Raw genomic sequence first — 18,216 nt, forward strand, 5'->3', positions numbered from 1 at the left:
CTAATTACATGAAAGAAAAAGCATATACGTTCTGCAAAACAGCCTAAACATGCACCAAATTTTGCAAAATTTTGTATGTAAACCCAAAATAGGTGGTTAAGATTGCCCCACAAATTTTTTTAACATTTAACTCCTTAATTTGCAAACCGGATCGAAAATAGGCCCAAATCTGGAAAAGAAACACCCTCAGCACCTCGCCACAGCCCTGCTGTGGCCCTACCTGTCCTTAGGAATCGAAAATGTGGGGTAAAAGCTTCGATTTGGCCCAAAACATACACCAGGGCCCTCAGGAGTTAGAGCTTGCTGAGAAAAACTAACTGCGCATCTGAGGTGCGAAAATAGGCCCCGCCCATCTCACTTGATGTCTCCACAGCCTCAAAGAACCGCACCAGAGCGGTTATAACTAGCCATGTGGATTCTGAGACCCAAAATTTAAGCCATGTGTGCCCTCAATAAAGATGCCCAAAACGTTATTGCCCACAAAAACGATAAAGCACTCCCAAATAAAAAAAAAAGTTTGCCCACAAACATTTGCAATTCAGTGTCAACCATATTTGTAATTGGCCCCATATGCAAGCTAAGTAATGCCCTTCTTTTAGCTCTAGGATTACTGCTTACCCTTACCCTCCTGGGTGTAATGTCAGCCTTTCTGAAATACACAGTCTCTCCAGAAAAATATGACTGAACATACCTCACTGCTGCATAGCATGAAACCGTGCCTCACACTGAAGTTTCCTGTACTCCTCAGCCTCTGTGGGAACAGCAATGGATCTTAGTTACAAATGCTAAGATCATCATCCTCCAGGCAGCAGTCTTCATCAATCTGCTGCCTTAGAGAAAATAGTACACACCGGTACCATTTAAAATAACAAACTCTTGCTTGAAGAAATTAAAAACTAATATTTTATCACCTCTTTCACTTTACCCTTCCTAGTACTTAGAGTAGGCAAAGAGAATGACTGGGGGGTGGGGTTAAGGGAAGAGCTATATAGACAGCTCTGCTGTGGTGCTCTTTGCCACTTCCTGTTAGCAGGAGGATAATATCCCACAAGGATGAATCCGTGGACTCGTCTTACCTTTATAGAAGAAAATTGACTAAATATAAAACAATTCAAACAGCACCTGACACCCACAATGGCTGGGGCACTCACCACCTCCTATGAACCAGAAACCAGCGGACTAGAACTCTCTGTCGCCATACAGTCAGGAATGCGGAAATGGGAAACCAGAACATAAACACGCCCGGTCACAAGGTGAACCGTACAGTCCAAAAAAAATCGCGCCCAACCGTCACGTCGCTTCGAAGGCCGCTATGTTCCAAAAAGCCACCAGCCCAGATAACACTACACATAAGCAGGTTGAATCATATAAACATGATTAAAAAAAAAACCTGTTCAATAATCCCCCTCAGGAGATATTAACCCTTGATTCGAAGATACTAAAAGGAGTATCACTGAGACCCTGTATTTTTCATGTGAGTTTGCAAGAACAAACGAGTTACAGTACAATCATGAAGCAGTAAAATGAAACGATCTTACCGGAATCTACGCCGTGGAACAGGAACATGACCCTTCAAGTGTGACGGATAGTAGCTTCGCCTCCACCATGGACTTAAGAGAAGAAGCAGCCAGCGAAGTGAAGTTAGACAACGCTGATTGCTTGTGGAGCTGTTAATATGAGTCGGGATGGTTTCGCAGAAATACTCTCCCTGCATCTCCGGACTCTAACTTTCATCCATGCTCTCACTGAGAGACTGACAAGATTACTTAAAACACCCGTCCCATGTCGAAGAGTACTACCCTCCATAAGAGACAAAAATAAACTGACACTTCTCTGCCAACCTCCTGGGACGAAAGGCAAAGAATGACTGGGAGATGAGGGAAGTGGGAGGAGTATTTAAGCCTTTGGCTGGGGTGTCTTTGCCTCCTCCTGGTGGCCAGGTTCTTAATTCCCAAAAGTAATGAATGCAGCTGTCAACTCTTTTCATTTATGAAGAAAAATACTATAAACATTTTTTAAAGTGGGAAGAGGGAGTGACCCTGTCCTCAATTCAAGTATTAGAGTGCTGCATGGGGTGGCAAGTCTGAAATAGCTAAAATTAAACTATTTAAAAAGGGACATGAAACCCAAAAAAATTCTCTCGATTCGTATAGCGCATGCATTTTAAAACAACTTTCCGGTTTACTTCTATTAGCAAATTATTTGTTCTTTTGGTATCCTTTGTTGAAAACCAGAACCGTAAGCTCAAGAGAGTGCAGCACATGCCTGTTGCACTATATGGCAGCAGCTTTAAAAGAATGTTATACCTTTGCAAGAGCACTGGATGGCAGCACTATTTCCAGCCATGTAGTGCTCCAGGGCTGTATTTGAAGCTGAAGAAATCAACTTTATGCACAGAACAGCCAGAAGAGCAAACAAGAGAGGCTATAAATTGCCACTGTATGTATTTTTGTAAAGATGACAGAGTCCTTAGTTAGAGTATTGTATCACTTATTCACACTCTGGATACTGGAATAAGAGATGATGAGAACTCTTCCAAATGTCATAAAGTAACACTCAGAGGGCTGGAGCATCAGTGAAAGCAACATCAGACCAAGTTGGATGTACTGAACAATGTCATTGTCATGCTTTCAGGCTGAATGACAGAGACCAAGGTTGAAGAAACAAATAAGTTCCCAACTGGTCAAAAACAAATTATGCTTACCTGATAACTTAATTTCCTTCTGTATGAGGAGAGTCCACGGCATAATTCCTTACTGTTGGGAAATACTGAACCTGGCAACCAGGAGGAAGCGAAGACACCCCAGCCAAAGACTTAAATACTCCCCCCACTTCCCTCATATCTCAGTCATTCTGTCAAGGGAACACAGATAAGTAGAAGAAATATCTGTGTATAAATGGTGCCAGAAGGGGAAAACTAATTTTTGTCCAGCCATCAGAGTACACGGGCAGGGGCCGTGGACTCTCCTCGTACAGAAGAAAATGAAATTATCAGGTAAGCATAATTTATGTTTTTCTTCTTAATATGAGGAGAGTCCACGGCATCATTCCTTACTGTTGGGAAAACTATACCCAAGCTCTAGGGGACACTGAATGAGAACGGGAGGGGTAAAATAGAGGCGGACCCTGATCTGAGGGCACCACAGCCTGTAAAACCTTTCTCCCAAAAGCTGCTTCGGCCGAAGCAAAAATGTAAAACTTGTAGAATTTTGAAAAAAAGTATGTGAGGACAAGGTAGCCGCCTTACAAATCTGATCCATAGAGGCCTCGTTCTTAAAGGCCCAAGAGGAAGCCACTGCTCTAGTGGAATGAGCCGTAATCCTCTGAGGAGGTCTAAGTCCCGCTGACTCATAAGCTAAGCATATAACACTCTTCAACCAAAAAGATAAGAAAGTCGAAGAAGCCTTCAACCCCTTACGCTTGCCAGGGTAGATAAAGAAGTTTGCCTAAAATCCTTAGTAGTTTGAAGATAAAACTTCAAAGCTCTAACCACATCCAGATTATGAAGTATACGTTCCATCGAAGAAGAAGGATTAGGACATAAAGAAGGAACCACAATCTCCTGATTGATGTTACGATTAGACACAACCTTAGGGAGAAAACCCAAGCGGGTACGTACGACAGCCTAAAAAGAGTCTCACATTGCAAGGGAGCTACTTCAGAAACTCTGCGTGCAGACGCAATAGCCAATAGAAAAAGGACCTTCCATGACAACAATTTGATGTCAACCGAATGCATAGGCTTACACGGAGCCCGTTGCATAAACCTAAGAACAAGATTTAAACTCCAAAGTAGAGCATTAGATCGAAACACAGATCTGATCCTTCTCAGCGCCTTAACAAAAGATTGCACGTCAGGGAGCTCTGCAAACCTCTTGTGCAGCAAAAAACAGATAGGGTCGAAATCTGGCCCCTCAGGGAACTGGCAGAAAGACCCTTCTCCAGACCCTACTGGAGAAAAGAAAGTATCCTGGTAGCCTTAACCTTATGCCAGGCTAAACCATGCTCTTCACACCAGAATAAGTAAGCTCTCCACACCTTATGATAGATACGACGAGTAACAGGCTTACGAGCCTGAATGAGAGTATCAATAACCTTCTCAGAGAAACCTCTCTTGGCTAGAACTAGGCGTTCAATCTACACACAGTCAACCTCAGAGAATCTAGATTTTGATGAACAAAAGGACCCTGTTCCAGCAGATCCCTGCGACAAGGTAACTGCCACGGAGGAGATGAGGACATTCCCACTAGGTCCGCGAACCACATTCTTCATGGCCATGATGGAGCAATCAGTATCACTGATGCCTGCTCCTGCTTGATGCGGGCCACTACACGAGAAAGTAGTGATAACAGCGGGAAAATGTAAATCAGATTGAACCTCCAAGGCACTGCTAATGCATCTATTAGCTCCGCTTGAGGATCCCTGGACCGCGACCCATATCTGTGTAGCTTGGAATTGAGCTGAGACGCCATGAGATCCATCTCCGGCTTCCCCCATTTGTTGCAAATCTCCGCAAACACCTTGGTATGGAGAGACCATTCCCCCGGATGAAAGGATTGACTGCTGAGGAAATCCGCTTCCCAGTTGTCCACATCCGGAATGTAGATCGCTGACAGCGAGCAGTTGTGGGCCTCCGCCCACTCCAGAGTCCGATATACTTCCCTCATTGCTAGGGAGCTTCTTGTTCCCCCCCTGATGGTTGATGTAAGCCACCGAGGTTATGTTGTCTGATTGGAATCAGATAAACTGGGACGAACCCAGAAGAGGCCAAGTCTTCAAAGCATTGAAGATTGCCCGAAGTTCCAGAATGTGGATCAGGAGGAAGGATTCCTCTCAAGTCCACAGGCCCTGTTCCTTCCTGGCACCCCAAACAGCTCCCCATCCTGATAGGCTTGAGTCCGTAGTCACAATCTCCCAGGATGATCTCAAGAAGGATGTCCCTTGGGACAGGTGATCTGGACAGAGCCACCAGGAGAGAGATTCTCAACCAGTTGTCCAGAGAAATTTGTTGAGAGAGATCTGAATGATCGCCGTTCCACTGTCTCAGCATGCACAGCTGTAGTGGTCCGAGATGGAATCTGGCAAAAGGAATGATGCCCATGCTGGACACCATGAGACCAATCGCCTCCATACACCGAGCCAGAGAGGCACTTAAGGAGGTCTGGAGGACAAGACAAGCGGAAGTTAGCTTGTAACGTCTCTGGTCTGTAAGGAATTATCTTCCATCCATGAAATCGAAGAAAACAGAAGAGATTACAAATGGTCGTCTGCCAGATGACAAGATGGTGCTTGAACCAGAATATTGTCCAAGTATGGAGCTACTGCTATACCTCTGGTTCTGGCCACTGCAAGCAGAGCCCCTAGAACCTTCATAAAAACTCTTGGAGCAGTAGCAACACCAAACGGAAGAGCAATAAACTGGAAGAGCTGGTCCAGGAACACAAACCTTAGGAACTTAAAGTGTTCCTTGTGGATTGGAACATGAAGGTAAGCATCCTTCAGATCTATAGTGGTCATGACCTGTCCCTCCTGAACCTGTGACAAAAGGCAAAGAATGACGGGATATGAGGGAAGTGGGGGGGGGGAGTATTTAAGCCTTTGGCTGGGGTGTCTTTGCCTCCTCCTGGTGGCCAGGTTCAATATTTCCCAACAGTAAGGAATGATGCCGTGGACTCTACTCCTATTAAGGAAATATTGTTACAAACGTAATTAAAATGTCCCAACTGTCAGTGATAGGCAAAATCAATTATTATAGCTGGATAATTTCAGAGGCATCTAAAAATGCAATAAATATAGGGCTTAAAAGCATGTCTGCATGCAAGGCTCACACTGCCCATAACAATGTATAGTAGCAGACTGTCACACTTGCTGCCGACGGATGTCTGAGGTGCCTCAGGGAAGTGCCATGCTCCGGTGTTTAACTCAGGTGACTTACTTCCTGTTCTTCCTGGGTCTCTAGGGCAGAGTGCAAGTACTGCCTGAAATAGCCTGGCTGAGTTGATGTCAAATGAGAGGCCAGCCACTGCTGCAGCAGGCTCTCAGGTTGAGAGGTAAGGGCATCCAGTTTCCACTCCGGTGCAGATCTATGCAGGGATTGAGAACTGCATGGCCCACTCAGTGCAGCACTAGTACTCTAAAATGGCGTCTGCAACCTGGAGGGGAGGTAGAGATCCGGTCCATGTAAATGTACCGCACCGTCCTCCAAAGCAATCGCCGATCAAGGGAATGTCTAAGTCCAGGGGCATCATTTAGCGTAATGTAAACTCCTGTGGATATTTAACTGCAGAAATGAGGACTGGATACACAGAGCTCACACTATTATGTGGTCATTCCTTGTGGCAGCCGGCTCCGCCCACTGTGAGCCATCATTTGTTTTTGTATGCTTCAGGAAAGCACAACGATACTAATTTATACCAATTAAATACTATGATGCCACAAAACTAAAAATATTGAAGGGACATAAAAGTGTAAAGACTACTGTCTGCATAGAACTGTGTGTTTTCACCCCTGCAAATGGTTTAAACAGAGTTAAAGTCAGCATAGAGCAGCAATACACTACTTGGAGCTATCTGAACAAGAGGCAAATGCCAGTGAGTTTATCATGACTCTTATTGATCTCAGAGCTGGATTATAGCTCTGATGAATGTGAGTATTCCATTGCTTCTATCTGATGGCATTTTAATATACAGTATTGCACTAAGAGATTTTGAGACTTTCCTTTGGGAAGAGTTTCCAGGAACTTTTCAATGGACTCAGATAACCATTCCCAATTTCATCCATCAATATAAGTATTTTTCAACTTTTTACAGTGGTGTCTTTATGGTATTCACTTATTTTTATTTATTTTTTCACTTTAAAAAACAAAAAAAAACTATAAAATCAGTTATTGTGTTATAATTTTTGTTTATTTTGATTATTAAGATCTGCATAAGACTTATTTGCTATAGGAAAATGATGGTCAGAAAAGGATGGAGAAGGTAAAAGTCTTTATTGAACCAGTATCAAATTGCTGAGCAGTGATTTAATAAACCATTGTTTTTGCAATACTATTCTGAGAAAATAAATAATTACTTACTTGAGATGGGTGCTTGGAGCATGAGATGTAGTAGGTTTCCAAGACCGGATTTACTGAAGCTTTTAGTCGGACTTTGCTCTTTATCCCCATGGCTCTGGCCACAGGTGTGGCAACAACTCTGCAGAAACAAACATTCAAATCATAAGTCAGTCCTTAATACATTTCTGGATCAATTAAAAATGTAAAATATCTTCTTCTGCCAGCAGGAAATACACACTATTAATGAAACAACAAGATGCAGCAAAGAGAGTCATGTCACTAAAGGGTAAATTATTAGAGCCATTATTATTTTGTTCCACACTTGTAAAACTACAAGCTCCCATAAGATAATTTTTTTGGATGATGCCACAGCTAATGCTGTAGACTAGTACTTATCATCATATAGTCTGAGCATTATACACACCACCCATTGGCTCAATAGATAAAAGTACATTCCTCTATAAAAAAAAACATCACAACACACATTCACACAAACCCCCAAACACAATTTGCAGGCCAGAAATGAATGTATTCTTTGGTAATGCGTTCATAGCATACTCTATTGTTCTTTAGAGGGTTTGACTTACAATACATTACAATTGTAGTTATTTTTGCTTAATAAGAGTTTATTGCAAAAATGCTTCTAATTGAATTTGAATGCAATGCATTACCAATCTGATCCTCTGGCAAGTGCAAACATGATGGCAGTATGATGAACCTTTCCTGTTCCAGCTAACTGGCTCATGATTCTATAAAAAGTCAATACAACAAAGTAGAATTATAGATAATAGTAGAACTAACTGTTCTAGAAAGAATTATGGTTATAAGCACCAGGTGCCATGATGCACTCACAAGGAGTAGTTATTAGCTACTTAGCAGAGGGTGGTATGGTGTCTCAGCAATGCCAGGGTTAATCTGAAATGTTCTGTTTGCAACATCTGTGTTTGCTAAAGAATGCATTGAATTAAAAGACCCCCCCCCCCCCTTTCTGGTGCCTGGCATCTCTTGGATGGACCAAGAACTTGCAAGGAGAGTCTGGATGGTCGCAAATTAATAAAGGGGCTGGGGTCTTGACATGACAAAGAAAGACTGAGATATATTTGAAGATACAGAAATATTAACAGAACATGTCTTGGACAACATAAGAAAAAAATCTGAAAGGAGTTCCCACAAACCTATTGGAAGCTTGGTGATATGTGCGAAGTGTAGGTATTGTGTTTAGTTTATGTACCATTTTATTTTAAAGAAATTTATTTTTGCATTTATTCTTGTTCTTTAGTAGGTCTTCTACCTAATTTGGAACTGTGTAACCTGTATTTATCTTTTGTTATTAACAATATTAATAATCTAAGTCTGTCTTTGGTCTCTAATATCTGAAGTTACACTCTGTAGAGATAAGGTTAAAGTCACATCACCTAATTGCTAGTCGTGTGAGTTATTGGGCTACCAAGACTCTTATTCAAAACTCTTGGTGGTGGCAGTATTGTTAATCTGGGGTGGTGTAGGCAGGATTTGGGGGTAATTTGGTGTCTCTTTAGGTCCTTGTAGAGGTATAGGTATAAGGGAACCAGAGGCTGAGTGCTATTAACCCCTTTATGCCCACACTCTCCTCATAGTCACGGATGGGCTTAGTTGTCACACCCGTATTCTTTCATAAAACATAAATTATGCTTACCTGATAATTTAATTTCCATCGTTACGAGGAGAGTCCACGGCTTCATTCATTACTTGTGGGAATACAGAACCTGGCCACCAGGAGGAGGCAAAGACACCCCAGCCAAAGGCTTAAAGGGACACTGAACCCAATTTTTTTTTCTTTCATGATTCAGATAGAGCATGACATTTTAATCAACTTTCTAATTAACTCCTATTATCAATTTTTATTCGTTCTCTTGCTATCTTTATTTTAAAAGCAGGAATGTAAGTCTTAGCAGCCAGCCCATTTTAGGTTCAGCACCATGGATAGGGCTTGCTTATTGGAGGCTTACATTTACCCAACGATAAGCAAGCATAACCCAGGTTCTCAACCAAAAATGGGCAGGCTCCTATGCATCACATTCCTGATTTTTAAAAAAAAAAAAAAAAAAAAGATAGCAAGAGAGTGAAGAAAAATTGATAATAGGAGTAAATTAGAAAGTTGCTTAAAATTGCATGCTCTACCTGAATCATAAAATAAAAAAATTGGGTTTAGTGTCCCTTTAAATACCACCTCCCCAACTCCCCTCATCCCCCAGTCATTCTACCGAGGGAACAAGGAACAGTAGGAGAAATATCAGGGTATAAAAAGGTGCCAGAAGAAGAAACAAAAGAAATGTAGGTCCGCCCTACGGAGAACCGGGCGGAAGCCGTGGACTCTCCTCGTAACGATGGAAATTAAATTATCATGTAAGCATAAATTATGTTTTCCATCGAATACGAGGAGAGTCGATGGCTTCATTCAATACTTGTGGGAAATAAATACCCAAGCTCTAGAGGACACAATGAGAAACGGGAGAGTAAAAAAGAGGTGGACCCTATTCTGAGGGCACCACAGCCTGCAAAACCTTTCTCCCAAAAGCTGCTTCAGCCGAAGAAAAAACGTCAACATTTGTAAAAAACTTTGTAAAAAGTATGCAAGGACCAGGTAGCTGCCTTACAAATCTGCTCCATAGAGGCCTCATTCTTAAAGGCCCAAGAAGAAGCCACAGTTCTAGTTGAGTGAGTCGTAATCTTATAAGGAGGCTTATGTCCCGCTGTCTCATAAGCCAAACGAAACATGCTCTTCAGCCAAAAGAATAGGGAAGTAGAAGAAGCCTTCTGCTGCTTGTGCTTCCCCGAATAGACAACAAATAAAGCTGAAGTTTCTCTGAAATCCTTCATAGCCTGAAGATAGAATTTCAAGGCTCAAACCACATTCAAGTTATGAAGTAACCGTTCCTTCGAAGAAGAAGGTTTAGGACACAAAGAAGGAACCACAATTTCCTGATTAATGCTGCGATCAGATACAACCTTTGGGATAAATTCCAGACCAGTGCAAAGGACTGAGGCTCACATTGCAAGGCCGCTAATTCAGAGTCTCTGCGTGCCGAAGCAAAGGCCAGTAGAAAAAGAACCTTCCAAGACAGGGTCTTAATGTAAAGAGAATACATAGGCTTGAACGGGGGCCCCTGCAAAACCTTCAGAACCAAATTCAAACTCCAAGCAGGAGCAGAATGTCTAAACACAGGCCTGATCCTGGACAGAGCCTGAACAAAAAAAAGACTTGATATCAGGAAGCTCAGCAAGCTTTTTGTGTAACAGCACAGATGGAGCCGAAATCTGTCCCCGTAAGGAACTGGTGGAAAGTCCTGGAGGAAGGAAAGAATTCTAGATACCCTGACCTTATGCCAGGAATATCCACGAGATTCACACCAGACTAAGTAAGTCCTCCATACCTTATGATAGATGTGACGGGTGACAGGCTTTCTGGCTTGAATGAGAGTATCAATCACCCTCTCAGAAAATCCTCTTCTGGCTAAGACTAAGCGTTCAATCTCCACGCAGTCAGCCTCAGAGAATCTAGATTCTAATACACAAAGGGGCCCTGTACCAGCAGATCCCTGCAACAGGGAAACCTCCATGGAGGGGACGATGACATCCCCACTAGGTCCGCAAACCACGTCCTCCGCAGCCACAATGGAGCAAACAGAATAGTTGACGCTTGCTCCTGTTTGATGCGTGCCAGGTAGAAGTGGAAACGGTGGAAATATGTACACTAGGTTGAATCCTACCAGTTCTGCCTGGGGATCCCTGTACCGCGACCCGTATCCCCCCCCCCCCCCCCTGTTGCAAATCACTGCAAACACTTCAGGGTGAAGAGACCATTCCCCCGAGTGAAAAGATTGTCTGCTGAGAAAGTCTGCTTCCCAGTTGTCTACCCCCGGGATGTGGATCAATGATAGCGAGCATTCGTGGGCCTCCGTCCACTCCAGAATCCGAGATAGTTCCCTCATGGCTAGGGAACTTCTCTTTCCCCCCTGGTGGTAAATGTAGGCCACTGAGGTAATGTCCAACTGGAATCTGATGAACTTGGACAAACCCAGGAGAGATCAAGCCTCCAGAGCATTGAAGATCGCCGAAGTTCCAGGATGTTGATCGGGAGAAGAGACCCTTCCGATTCCACCTGCCCTGTGCCTTCCTGGCACCCCAAACCTGAGAGACTCTGGTCTGTAGTCATAATCTCCCAAGATGGTCTGAGGAAGGATGTCCCCTGGGACAGCTGGTCTGGATGAAGCCACCAAGAGAGGCTCCCTCGACCCATTGTCCAGAGTGATCAGTTGGGACAGGTCTGAATGACTGCTGTTCCACTGCGTCAGCATGCACAGCTGAAGAGGTCGGAGATGGAATCTGGCGAATGGAATGACATCTATAGTGGATACCATGAGCCCAATCATCTCCATACACCAGGCCACTGATGGCCCTGAGGAGGATTGAAGGGCAAGACAGCTGGAGACAATCTTGCAACGTCTCTTGTCTGTTAGGAATATATTCCTAGCAATGGAGTCTATTATCATGCCCAGGAACTCCACTCTGGTACTGGGAACCAGAGAAATATTTCCTGAGTTTACCATTCATCCATGAGATTGAAGAAGAAGGAGAAGAGAACACGAGTGGTCCTCTGCCAGCTGGCAGGACGGAGCCTGAACCAGAATGCTATCCCTCTGGATCTCGCCACCGTAAGCAGAGCTCCCAGACCCTTCGTAAAGATTCTTGGAGCAGTAGCCAGCCCGAAGGGAAAAGCTACAAACTGGAAGTGCTGATCCAGAAAGGCGAACCTTAAGAACCTGAAGTGATCCTTGTGTACTGGCACATGAAGGTAAGCGTCCTTCAATTCCATCGTAGTCATAAACTGACCCTCTTTAACTAGGGGCAGTATAGACCTTATCTTCTCCATTTTGAACGACGGAACCGAAAGAAACTTGTTTAGAATCAGGCAAAACGTGCCCTCCTTTGGTACGACAAAAAGGTTTGAATAGTACCCTAGACCCCTTTCTGCTAGAGATACCGGTACAATTACTCCTAGAGAGGAGAGATCCCTCACGCACTGTAGAAAGGCAATCCATTTCTATGGATTTGATGAGATATTTGACAAGAGGATTCTGCCCCTGGGAGGATGAGTTTTGAAACCTATCCTGTAACCCTGGGTAACAACTTCCAGAATCCAAGGATCCTGTACGTCTCTCAACCAAACCTCCGTGAAAAAGAAAAAAAAAGAGTCTGCCCACTAAGAGATCCAGAGACGGATCAGGGGCTGCCCCTTCATGCCGATTTTGTCTCGGCGGGCTTCTTGCTCTGCTTGGCTTTATTCCAAGACTGAGAGGGTTTGCAAGATCCCTTGGACTGCTTAGTTTTCGCAGCAGGTTGCCATCGTTGGGACTTGTCCGAACGAAAGGGATGAAAATTAGTATCCTTAGGTTTATTCTTCTTATCCTGCAGTAGAAAGGCACCCTTGTCCCCTGTGACCATGGATATAATTGAGTCCAAGCCAGTACCGAAAAGAATCTTACCTTTAAATGGAAGGGAAAGCAATCACGATTTGGACGTCATGTCAGCAGACCGCGACTTCAACCACAGGGCCCTCCAGGACAGAACAGAAAAGCTTGTGTTTGGCATTCAAGCAAATAATCTGCATATTAGCATCACAAACGAATTAGCTACCCTCAGGGCCTTAATTATTTCATGTATCTCATCAAGGGGAGTCTCCACCTCGATCATTACTGACAGAGTCACACCAATAGGTAGCGGCTCCCGCAGCAACCGCGGCTGCAGGTTAAAAAACGAACCCAGTTTGCTGAAACATTTTTCTTAACAGGGTCTCTAATTTCTTATCCATTGGTTCCTTAAACAACGAACTATGCTCAAGCGGGATAGTGGTGCATTTAGCGAGCGTGGAGATAGCTCCATCCACCTTAGGGACACATCCCCACAATTCTAGCTGAGAATCTGGAACAATTTTTTAAACGAAGAAGGGGAGAAAGACAAACCAAGTCTCTCCTACTCATTCTTAATAATATGTGCCATCTTTACAGGAACCGGGAAAGTCTGGGGCACTACCCTGTCCTCAAACTTTATCAAGCTTAGGAATAGAAGGTTCCTCCGGTAACTTCGGTTCCGGAACCTCTAGAGTCGCTAACACCTCTTAACAAAAAGCGTAAGTTCTCCATCCTAAACCTAAAGTCTGGTCCTCCGCAGCTGGAGGTTTAGAGGCCGCAGATTCCGACCCGGAGAGAGAGTCCTCCGAAGTATCGGAATCCTCAGCATCAGCGGATAATCTAGTCTCAGATACATCCAACAGAGTAGATGACTCCTGGGAAGGATAGCAATGTTTAACCTTTCTCTTGGCAAGGTAAAGCACTAATGACCGCAGATACCGCCGTGTGTAACTGTTCAGCAAAATCGGGAGGGAACGTGGCCCCTCCCGCAGGAGGATTAGAAGTGCACTGGGGAGCTGCATGTGTAATCGGAGATGAATGTAGGAAACGCACCTCACGGGACAGAGACCCCTCAGAGGTGGACGGCTCAGTGGTACTAAACATCTCATTTCTTTTAGATATCACTATTGTATTGAGGCATGTGGAACATAGTTGAGCAGGCGGGTATACAGAAATCTCCTCACAATAAACACAGGCATTAGATTTAGGTAAAGAGGAAGTACCCTCTAACCTATCAAAGTCCTCCATAGCTTGCGCTTTAATAAGGACTACAGAAAAACTGTAAATGGCACCTTTATACTTCCAATGGCCGGGCACTCACCACCTCCTATGACCCAGGCCCACAAAGAAACTCTTTTTTGTCTCCTGCAACCGATGGTCAGGAAAAGGAAGGGAAAGAGGCCACACCCGGTCACATGGAGAACAGTGCAGGACCGCCCCCGCAGCCAGGAAAAAAGCACGCCAAATAAACAGGCTGCGCAGTAATCAAGGAAGGAAAAAACCTGACTGTTCCACATTGCCAGAGCCACATCTCACACGTTGCAGCAAAAACACAATAAAAACAACCATGTGTACATCCCCCCCTGTTCAATAATCACCTTCCAGAGATATTAAACCTTGATTCTATACAGATAAAGGAGTCACACTGTGACCCTGTGTTCTTGCGTTATCATTACAGATATAAAAAATGAAACAATGTTACCAGACTCAATGCCATGGAACAGGAACACAGCCTCTCAAGTTTGACAGTGTGTAGCATCGCTCCTGACATGGACTTGAGTGGAGAAAGCAGGCAGTGAAACTCGTCAACACTAATTGCTTAAGGAGCTATTAATACGAGTCTGGATGGTTTCACAAAAACAACTCTCCCTGCATCTCCAGACCCTAACATTCGCCAATGCTCTCACTGAGAGGCTGAAAAGACTACTTAAAACTCCAGTCCCATTCTGAAGAGTACTACCCTCCATAAGGGACTACTCCGAAATCTTCCGACACTTCTCTGCCATCCTCTTGTGATGAAAGCCAAAGAATCACTGGGGGGTGAGGGTAGTGGGGGAGGTATTTAAGCCTTTGGCTGGGGTGTCTTACCTCCTTCCTGGTGGCCAGGTTCTGTTTCCCAAAAAGTAATAAAGTTGTGAACTCTCCTCGTATTAGATGGAAATAGCTACCTTGTCGAGATTTGCTACCTCGACCTGCACATGCTCACGATTACGTAATCACACTCCACATGTTTGAAAGGAATGTGTGGAATGCGATTATTTGATGAATAGCATGCGCAGATGTAGGTAGTAAATCTGGACGAGGGAACTGATCTGCTGCTTCCATTGTGAACGCAGGCCACAGATATGCACAGTTCAAGTTGTTAGCCATAATTCCCCTATGTTCACTATCTTTTTCCTCCACCTGGGGGAAAAGTGGAGGGTGGGGGAAATAACTGTCAGTTACAGCCAATCAGCTGGCAACACATTCTGCCGAGTGGGAACTGCGAAAATGCGGTCAAATTGTTTTTCCCTTATCGAAATTTGCTACCTGCATCTTTTAAACATATATGGAATGCGATTACATAATTGTGAGCATGCGCAGGTTGAGGTAGCAAATCTCGACAAGGTAGCTATTTTTTGACAGGACACTGGCTTTTCTCATTAATTTCATTTCTCCCAACTTTTATTAACTGAAATAATACCCCAAACAGACAAATTCATGTATCCATCACAAATATACATTATTTGTGTTCTTAGTAACAGCAGCTACAATAATGCACTAACCAGTAAAGAAAATAAGAGAAGCTGGCACAGAATGTTATTATTTTCCAATAGGTTACATATGCAATTTATTGATAGTTGATATGTCAGGATAGATTAATCTCAATAGGTCCTCCTGTATAAATTGTTATCCAGGAATCCATTTATTTATCCGCATTACTTTGTATCAGTTCTCTGCCTTAGTTATAGCGCTCAAATACTATATACATGTATGGAGTTGAATTGGTTAGCAAAGGTCCTTTCTCTTTTAGTGATCAAAAAAAAAATAGATAAGAAAAAAACAAAATATAATCATTTAACAAAAAAACTCCATACATTTCAAAATTCTTCTCAGGTATGAAGGAACATTATCATGCAGCTTACAATTTGTGTTTAATGCCCCTTTAATGGGATGCTTAAAAGGAATGGGCAAAAGGATTAAGAAGATCAAGGATGAAACAGTGTGATATAACTGAGAAACAAGAGACAAAGCTGTGAAGTATATTAAGATGAACTGACTGAAGATGGATGGAATCCGAGAACCTGCGATAAAGCAGAAGAAAAACAGGTGTGATGAAAGCTGCCAGGTTCTGAGGAGAAAAAGAGATTCAAGAGAGTATGTGACAAGTTGTAAGAACAGTGGAAAAATTCTGGGAAACCATGGAAGAAGTTTAGAGATATACTTGGAACAAATGTAGATACAGTGTTAGAAACTGGGGTATATAGAAACTAGAGGCACAGGAGGTGAAAACAGAAGAGAAAATAAAACAGAATCCACCTGACAAAAGGGCAATATAAATAAAATGAAAATGCACTTTAAAAATATTGATGCAAATGTTTTTTTTATTAGAAAACTAAAGAAAACAAACAGAAATAATTTAGAATTAGACAGAGGTCTATATTCAATAAAACCCATTTGCTTGAAAAAAAAAAAAAAAAAAAAAAAAAAACATTGTGGAATTCATAAAAAAGTGCTTGTCCCTCATCATAGCAGTGAGTGGCAAGATCAGCTCCACTGAAATCAATAGGGCTACTTCTATCTCACAGTCGTTAATTTCTCTCTGCATTGAACAACTTCTACTGTCAAGGATGCTGAAATAAAACATGTATTAAAAACATTACAAAACAAATTAATAAAAATAAGAAAGAACATCAACAGTCTACTATAGCAAATGCACAAAAGAAAAAAAATGTTAAAGAAAATTAAGATAATAAGCAGCACAAGCTTGTGAGCCTTGACAAAGGGACATTCAAGAAACGTCAACTGGCAATCGAGTCTTTCTATAGCCCACATGCCGAGTAGCAGTTTAAGTGAAAAATACCAACCATGCCTCCAGAACACCCACACTGAGACCCTCAAATCACAGAGGCTAATTTCTTCCTATCCAGCTACATTGCTTTAACATAAGTAAATGTGCTGTGGTTGAAATTTTCCATGTGGCTGGCGGTTCTCTTTTAAAGTGTGAGATATCATGTATTGGGCCATTTAACACAAACTTTATATGTTATTGGCAGGAACTACCACTGGCAATCAACCAGAAAGCATAGGGGAAGTGAACCTCAATGAATTTCAAGCATAGGCTCACCTTAATAAAGAGGGTCCTCAGACCCATAATGAGCATTGTTTAATCTAGCCCAGAGACAACTAGGCAAACGAAGATGGAAGACACTTTAAGAGATGAAGCAAAAGAGAGGGTGGTAAAAAATGACCGGCACAATGTGACAGAACTTAAATGGATACAGTGAGAACTAGATACCCAGTAAGTCATATGAATGGAGTTAGAGACATTTGTTTAATTTGCTTTTGGTCCCAACGTCACATAATTAAAAGGTATAAATGTAGCAACAACAAAAAAAGGTTCATGGCTCATAAAAATATCTTACATTCAGGAGTCACAGCTTCACAGACCAGGAAAGGCTAGAGGCAGGGTTAAAAAAATCCCTGAGAGCTAGTGATCAAAGTGCTATCGCTTTTATTATTATTATTAATTTATAAAAGCGCCAACAGATTCTGCAGCGCTGCCAATGGGTACAAGGATAACAGTACAATGGAGAAACAACACGATAAAAGACAACATTTTACAGACAAATACAGGGGGAATTGAGGGCCCTATTTCCGTGGGAACTTACAATCTAGAAGTGCTGCTTCATGTTTAACGGTTCTCTTCAAACAGACCTTTGCTCTGGCTGCACTGTTCTAAAGAAAGCTTACACAGTGTAGTCAGCCCATAGTTGTTATAATAGGTGTCTGTTTAAAACTGTAATTTCTGTCCCTGCTGCAGTTGGGTGTACTGTACCTTTAGGGAGGCATAGAAGATCAATTAGGCCTTAATTACAGTAGTTTATATTAGCTCTGTGGTTGTAACATTAGGTTGCTTGTGTATTGAGTTATTACCTCTTACTCTGGCAGTTACGAACACATATTGGTTTGACTTTTTCTTCCCCTGGCTATGCTTTTGTAATAACTCCTTTTTTGTGACTGACTTGGTATGACTTTGGCTTGTTTGTGGACTCTGAATTTGTTAAATGATTTTGTGCTGCTTTTACTTGTATGGTCTTCACCCGGACTGTCTGACGTAGATTTCCTTACCCTGGATTTCTCTGCTATTAAAAAAAATTCTGCATTTAAGTAAGTTATGCAGGTTTATATTCATCTGGATAGCGAGATAAAACTTTTACAAAAAAAGGTATGTATTTGATATTTGAATTTAAAAACTTAGTTACTTTCTAGTACTTAATTGTTGTTTGTTTTGTAGGAGCTGATCAAAGTAGTAGAGTTCAGCTACTGAGTTTAGTGTCATTGCTTTCTTAAACATGGCCTTTGTTTGGACACAGTTACTTCCAGAGATCCAGTAAGGGCTTGTGGTGAGCTGGGCCTCATTCATTGATTCCAGCTTGTAAAATTCAGAAACAACAGCACGCCACGTGACGCTGAGCAGACAGGAAAACGGTTTGCTGTTTAAAGAGAACAT

General features: G+C 42.6%; 1 protein-coding gene across 1 annotated transcript in view; it reads right to left on the bottom strand.

Annotated features, from left to right (window-relative positions):
- The window catches only part of CERS3 (ceramide synthase 3), a 324,747-nt gene that overhangs the window by 242,139 nt on the left and 64,392 nt on the right, over positions 1–18,216 (bottom strand). Inside the window, exon 2 of the mRNA XM_053717603.1 lies at positions 7,075–7,192. Within this exon, the coding sequence (XP_053573578.1) occupies positions 7,075–7,192 (118 nt within the window). The remainder of the gene's footprint in view (positions 1–7,074; positions 7,193–18,216) is intronic.

The sequence above is a fragment of the Bombina bombina genome, chromosome 6 (assembly GCF_027579735.1).
Source record: "Bombina bombina isolate aBomBom1 chromosome 6, aBomBom1.pri, whole genome shotgun sequence".
In the NCBI taxonomy this organism is placed as follows: domain Eukaryota; kingdom Metazoa; phylum Chordata; class Amphibia; order Anura; family Bombinatoridae; genus Bombina; species Bombina bombina.